General features: G+C 38.8%; 1 protein-coding gene across 1 annotated transcript; it reads right to left on the bottom strand.

Annotated features, from left to right (window-relative positions):
* Positions 1 to 369: 369 nt before the first annotated feature.
* P2RY8 (P2Y receptor family member 8) lies at positions 370 to 1,826 on the bottom strand. The gene has a single exon (XM_044666994.1). It carries the CDS (start codon positions 1,824 to 1,826, stop codon positions 750 to 752), a length of 1,077 nt encoding a protein of 358 aa, XP_044522929.1. The 3' UTR covers positions 370 to 749.
* Positions 1,827 to 7,535: the final 5,709 nt, after the last annotated feature.

Here is a 7,535-nt window from a genome sequence, read left to right as displayed (position 1 = left end):
TCTGATCTCGTGGGTCATCTTGTCAGCTGTTGGTGAACACTTGATTGCTCGTGACTAGAACACAGGATTGCTTGTGTGGTAGCTTGGTCTTTAAGGATGACTGGGCTTGACTAAAGCCTTTGCCATTCATAAAAATGCTCACTTTTCCATATTCCCTATGCCATAGTGACCCAATTGAAACTGGCTATTTGAGCCTATAGTTCTTATGATCATAGCCTTAGAGCTGGAAGGGATTTCCGAGGTCATCTAGTCCAACCCTCTCATGCCCAGGACAGGAGTAAGAGGAGAGAATATATCTGGCTATGAACAAAGGCGATAAGCACAGTCTTGCTGGGAGAATCTAGTCGAGACTAGAGGCGGGAAAGTAGTCTTGAGTCTGTGAATAGCTGCCTGGAAGGAAGAAAAAATTCTTCCCTCCCTCTCTGGTTTCAAAAGCATTTAGTCTCTGTCTTCTTACTCAGAGAACTAGACTGGTTATTTCATACTGCTTTCCTTTCCTTCTTTTTCTTTTCATCAGTCTATCTTTCTAAAGCCCATAGTGTATTCTGTGCCTGATGTAAGGAGGCATCCTTTCTTTAGCTCAAATTTTAGCCACTTCCTCAAGAAGAGAGCCCTACTGCCTCCAGTGGCAAGGTAGGCACTCCCAAGCCTTTTTCAGACCTGAAAGAGATGGGCTTTTTACTTTAATTCCTTCACACACCTCCCACAGGCATCAACCTTTTTTTGCCCTTCTGGCTCACATACTACTGTTAAAACAAACTTTCCTGTCTTTTCAAGCAGACCCGGCTGCCTCCAGCTGACCCTTCCACCTGTCCACTTGACATTGACCTGGCCGAAAGTGTCCTGGCAGAGAATAAACTTTCCCTTCTGGCCTCTGAGCTATCACTGAAGAGGGCATTTTTACCCAGGAACTTCTTTAATTTCTGATGAAACTCTTTGGAAGCAAAGTAGTAAATGAAAGGATCCAAGCAGTTGTTGAGGCAGCTGAGACAGAGGGTGAGTTTATAGATGTGGTAGTAGCTCTTGTGGAAGTACAGGCGGCTGATCATGTGCACTAGGAGCACAAAATTGTTAGGGGCAAAGCAGGTGACGAAGGCGAGGAGGACGATGCCAGCGAGACAGATGGAGCGGCTCTTCTGCCCATTCCCATACCTTTCAGAAGTTCGGATCAGCTTGAGGATGGTGGCGATGTAGCAGGCCACGGTCACGATGAAGGGAATGAAGAAGAGAAAAATGAACAGGGTGAAGAGGAAGATGGCCCACATGGCAAGGCTGGGCAGCATATTCCACTTGAGGACATCAAAGCAGGTGACAATCCCCAGGGCTTTCACTTCGTAGGTCAGGTCCGTGATGGCCAAGGGAGACAAGGCAAGTAAGAGAAGGAGCCATATGCCCACGCAAGCCAGAACCGCATATCTCTTCCTTCTCCACCTGGTGGAGGTCAAGGGGTACACAACGCCCAGGAACCGCTCGACACTGATGCAGGTCATGGTCAGTATGGAGGAGTACATGTTGGTGTAAAAGACCACTGTCACCAGGTTACAGAGGAATGTCCCAAAGGGCCAGTTGTTGCTGTTCAGGTGATAGAAGATCTGAAAAGGGAGGGCCACAGCCAGCATGAGGTCAGTGATGCACAGGTTGATCATGAAGATGATCGAAGGTGATTTGGGTTTGGTGTGGCAGCAAAGGATCCAGAGGGAAAAGAAATTCCCGGGGATGCTGATGAGAGCCACCAGTGAGTACACGATGGGGAGGGCCACCCCAATGGTTGGGTTCCCAAGCATCATTATTGTTTCATTATCTAGCTGGGTTATGTTGCTATTCATAATTCACAAGATAGTAGATCTCTCGACACCAGAGGGATCATATCCTGAGTGGTCAGTTGAAAGTCTGAAAATTAAAATAAGAGAATCAGAAGTAATCAGGAACACACTGAAAGGATCAATAGTGGGTTTAATACTGATTTATTTTTATTTTCATTAGCATTTATGTGGCATTTTAAGGCTTGAAGAAAGCTTTATGAATATTACTTCACTTTATCCTTATAATAACCCTAGGAAGTAGATGTTATTATTATCCTTATTTTACTGAGGTAGACAGAGGCTGGGGAACTCAGATCTCTCTAAATCTAGCTCCATTGTTTTCCTAGTTACTGATTTAGGATTATCTTTGTCAATATTTTTATGTGGATAAAATAAAATATGTAGGATTACAAAGGAAAACAATTATATTGAAATATCAATATATATGAATAATAAATGCATGTAATTATACAAATATTATATATATGTATAATTATAATGTATGTGTGGATAATCTATATATAATACAAAACAATGAGTACAATAATGTGTATAGAATAAACATATAATATATAGAATAAAAATATACATATTTTATGTACATACCCATCCACAAACACACACACAAACATATATACACTTTCATATACATGTTTATAAGCACAAACACATATACACATATGTGTATATAACATACATTACATGTAAATATAATATATTACATATAAATAAAAGAAAAGAAATCTAATATAAAATTTATTAGTATAAGCATATTATAAATATTCAAATATATCATAAATATAAACTATAAACACATAAATATAAATACATGTTTATAAAATATGAAAATAAATGTATATAAATACATTTATACATATATATGGTTAAAAATCTCTACTTTAAAATGATATATGACAGAATAGGTACTGACCTGCCCTGTGAAAGGGAGATTATTATACTAGTGATATAATCTCTTATTTTTTTGGGGGAAAAAAGTAATCAGCACCATTAGGAGGCCTGTGACTGGCTTGAATTCTCTCAGATCAGAAGTATATAGTAATGCTAGGAAACCTACAAACCTATGAAATGTTCTGTGAAGTTCCTATTTATAAGTAATTCTTCATCACACAAGTTCCCAGACTTCCCCACTGCTGTCCCCCACAGGGCCGGCTCTCCTTAGCAGTGCCCCATTAATCAGATTTTATTCCTGTTCCTAAGGAGCTTACAATCTGTTTAGAGAAAAGTATATAACTACACACATGAAAACCTTAACTAATAATATTCAAAAGCGGGCAGAAATCTGAGCTGGTGTTTGAAGCAGGATTTAGTCAAAAGCAAAGGAGGACAGGGAGTTCCACATAGGAAGGTGGAGAATCCATTGAGACTGAAGACAAAAAAATGGAGGCATGACAAGGTTTCCATGAATAGGTCAATTTAGTTGGAGCAAAAGTTTCATACGTATTGTAAGAAATAATGAACAGATTAATTTTTTTAACTTGGAAAGAACTACATGAAACAGGGAAGAGGGGAAAAAGTAGAACCAAGAGAACATTATGAATGGATTTAATATTTGAAGAATAACCTGTGAATATTCATCTCCAGGGAATGGGCTGAGAAATGGAGACAGGAAAGACACAACTATATATTGTGCCAAACGATGCCTTCTATAGTGTGGGGAGGAGAGTGAGGGGCTGAATGAAAAAGAAAGAAAGAAAGAATAAAAAAAGAAAAAGTTGGTAATGTGGACGTGGTGTCTCCCCTGATAGAATGTAAATCCCATAAGAGCAGATAATACTTAATTTTTGTCTTTGTATCACCACTGTCACACATACTTATTAGGTACTTATCAAATATTTCTTCATTAAAGTCATTAAGGTAGATTGCATTTAAAGTTAAAAGCCAGAATCAGAAAATTGCCTATATTAATCTTTATGAGTTAATTAGTTGTTTTTTTAAAACCCTTACCTTCCATCTTGGAGTCTGTGTATTGGCTCCAAGGCAGAAGAGTGGTAAGGGCTAGGCAATGGGGGTCAAGTGACTTGCCTAGGGTCACACAGCTGGGAAGTGTCTGAGACCAGATTTGAACCTAGGACCTCCCATTTCTAGGCCTCGCTCTCAAACCACTGAGCCACCCAGCTGCCCCCTGAATTAATTAGGTTTGATCTTGCTGCCTAGAGGTGGCTGTTACTTCAGGAAGAGCAGGTAGTTGGCACAGTAAATAGAGTACAGGAGCTGGAGTCAGGAAGACTGAACTTTGTGAGTTCAAATTGGCCTCAGATGCTTACTAGCTGTGTGACCCTGGGCAAATCACTTAAACCTATTTGACTCAGTTGGAAAAGGAAATGGCAAACTACTCCATTATCTTTGCCAAGAAGACCCCAAAAAGGGTCATGAAGAGTTGGACACAACTGAAAACTACTGAATAACACTTTAGGAAGGAGAGATAACTCTCAGAGTGTGCAGATCCATTTCAGAATGGATTTAAGAATGAATTTAAGAATTCTCTTTTCTAAATAAAATTAATTTAATTTTCTGCGATGATATCTGAGACTCAACCAAGGCTAGCACAGTGTCTCCCTTCTTGAATAAAATAATATAATGACAAAGGTATATATATATATTTGAAGTTTATGAATGGTTTACAAGCCACTAGCCTCTCCATTTATTACTCCTAAAATATGTTTTACAACTCCCCCCCCCTCTTTTTTTCCTCTATGTGCACCTTCATATTGAAGAGGTTGAGAATTTAAGTATATACTCATTTAATTTAATTACACTTATAAAAGATTCCATAAAATTTCTCCACCTCTTCATCCTTAGCAACAGATGTTGCCCCATGAGCTAAAATGATCTTCCTGGCGAGCTTTTTTTTGGGGAAGTGTTTTTCAAGAACACTTCAAGATAAGACAACCAAGTGTTCCATGAAACGATGGAAGTACAATTAGATAAACTCCAGTAACCATTTTTATTTACCACTCTAAGCAAGATCTCCAAACCACCTTTCTATTTACCTAGAACTTCTTTTTGTCTCCTGGTTTTATTTATAGTGAAAATTTTAAGATTTATAAGAATAATTTCCTCTGGTAGCATGAATATAGTTGTTGGTCACAACACAAACATCTCATATTTAAATACCAAGAGCTACATTAATGTTTATATTGATAAAGTCTCAGTTTATATAGATATAGTCTCAAAACTGTTTCTTAACAGTTTAAGACTTTTTTCCTTGTCTAAAATAAATAAATAACATTTATACAGTAAAAAAAAATTCTCTTTTCTTATGTATTCTGTGACATATAAGCTGATGAAAGTATAGACATACACACAAACATACACAAAAACACTGGGCAGATAAGTCAGGGTTGGAAAAACAGAGCTCAGAAATGACAGGATATTCAAGGTAAGTTAATTTGCCCCGACTCCAAGACTGTATTAATTTGTTCAGACTATTAAACCAGACCAATGAAGTGGAAAATCTAGACACAAGAGGACAGTGTGCAAAAGACCGCAATTTGAATGCTGGTTTTGAGCACAAACCTTGTGTAGCAGCAAGGATTTACACTGTAAGGGTGCTGAGTGTTTGACCTCCTACTGTCTGGGGGAGAAATATTTGGTTGGCACACATTTTTTTTTAAACCCATACCTTCCATCTTAGAATTAATACTGGATATTGGTTCCAAGGCAGAAGAGTGGTAAGGGGTAGGTGATGGAGATTAAGTGACTTGGCTGGAGTCACACAGCTAGGAAGTGTCTGGGGCCAGATTTAAACCCAAGATCTCCCATCTCTGAGCCTGGCTCTCAATCCACTGAGCCACCCAGCTGCCCCCTGCATGACACACTTTTAAATTTAATCTGTATCGTGAACATTTCCTCTACCATTTAAGTATGGACAATGAATAAAAAAATAAATTAAATCCTGCTGTGGTGCATTTACTGGTTTCTGAAGTGTAAATGTTCACATTAAAATTTTAATAATAGGTTCCTGGCCTGAGCTGGCTCCAGCACACCCCAGGTTAATAGGTCATAGTTAGAAGTAGAAAGGACCTTAAATTCTGGTTATTCTTACCCTCTCATTTGCCAGATGAATAAACTGAGGTTCTGAGAAGTCTTTAGTCCAAACTCACTGTTAACTATTACAGCCAGGGTTTGACCCTAGCTTTATTCCGACTCCACATCCAATGCTACTTTCACCAATATAGTCTAGAACTTTTACTATATACTTATTATCCTCAGACACTTACTGGCTGCATGGCCCTGGGCAAATCATTTAACTTCTTGCTTCAGTTCCCTCATCTGTAAAATGGGGAAACATAATTGTACCTACCAAACAGGGTTATTGTGAGGATCAGACAGGATAAGCATTGTAAAATGCTTTGCAGACCCTAAAGTCCTATATAAAATAAAGGTTTTTTTGCTGCCATTATTACCCCTTTTCTCTTTCCATTTGCGATCCTGCTTCCAGATCAGAACTCTTTCCACAGATCAATCCATTTCCTGACCTCAATAAATGCTTGTTGATTTGATTTGACTTGATTCTTCCAAAATCCACATAAAATTCAATCATGCTTATCCCTTGAATTAAGAATACTCAAACAAATTGTCCAATGAACCTCTACTCTTCCCCACCCTCCCAACATATTTATCCAAGTGACATGCCCAACAGAATCTTGGTTCTCAGGGTTTGGAGGGGAAAGAAACTTCAGAAATCATCTATATCAACCTTGACCAATAAAAATGTCTTCTACAGTCTACCTAAGAGGTCATCTCTCTTCCACTTGAAACTTTCTAATGATCTGGAACCCATAAAATAGCCCCATTTCCCACCTCCCCCCCTTTTTAAACCCTTATCTTCCATTTTATAATCAATTCTGTTTATTGGTTCCAAGGCAGAAGAGTGCTAAGAACTAAACAATAGTGATTAAGTGACTTGACTTGGATCACACAGCCAAGAAATCTCTGAGACCAGTCTTAGATCCAGGACTTCCCATCTTTAGATTTGGCTCTTCATACACTGAGTCAGCTAGCTGCCCCCCCCCCCAATATCTCCACATCCACTTTTTTATTGTTAAAGTTGTCATGAAGTTTTCTCTACAAGCTTTCACCCATTTTGCTAGGGGGACAAAGAGAATATGCCTTCGTATGCATGATTGACCTTCGAATAGTTTCATATGATACTACAGTTAGAAAAAACTTCAAAGATCATTCAGTCCAACCTTTTTAATGTTACAGATGAAGATTCTGAGATCCGGAAAGTTGGAGTGATTCTCTTGAGGCTAAGTAAGTCATTAGTGACGGAGTCAGGTCTTCTGACTCCAAATCCAATGTTTCCCCCACTGCACATAACAGCTATCACGTCTCCTAAATATTCTCTTTTGTTTTGGTCATGTCCAACTCTTTGTGACCCATTTGGGGTTTCCTTGACAAAGATTGTGGACATGTGGGGATTTACCATTTCCTTCTCCAGCTCATTTTACAGATGAGGAAACGGAGGCAAATAGGGTTAAATTACTTGCACAGACTCACACAGCTAGTAAGTATCAGAGACCAGATTTGAACTCAGGCAGATGAGTCTTCCTGCCTCTGGGTTTGGCACGCTATCCATTTTGCCACTCACGTGCTCTTTTCTTCTCCAGGCTAAACATCCCTAATTATTTCAACTAATCCTTACACATCATAGTCTCCAGTCTTCTGGTCAACCTTAAGAAGGGAACAAAGTTCCAAAAGACCACTATT

The sequence above is a fragment of the Gracilinanus agilis genome, chromosome 3 (assembly GCF_016433145.1).
Source record: "Gracilinanus agilis isolate LMUSP501 chromosome 3, AgileGrace, whole genome shotgun sequence".
NCBI lineage: Eukaryota > Metazoa > Chordata > Mammalia > Didelphimorphia > Didelphidae > Gracilinanus > Gracilinanus agilis.
This window is presented reverse-complemented; position numbering and strand designations above follow the sequence as displayed.

Coding starts and splice junctions, on each gene's coding strand:
- P2RY8 (XM_044666994.1), bottom strand. CDS start 1,826: ATGAATAGCAACATAACCCAGCTAGATAATGAAACAATAATGATGCTT.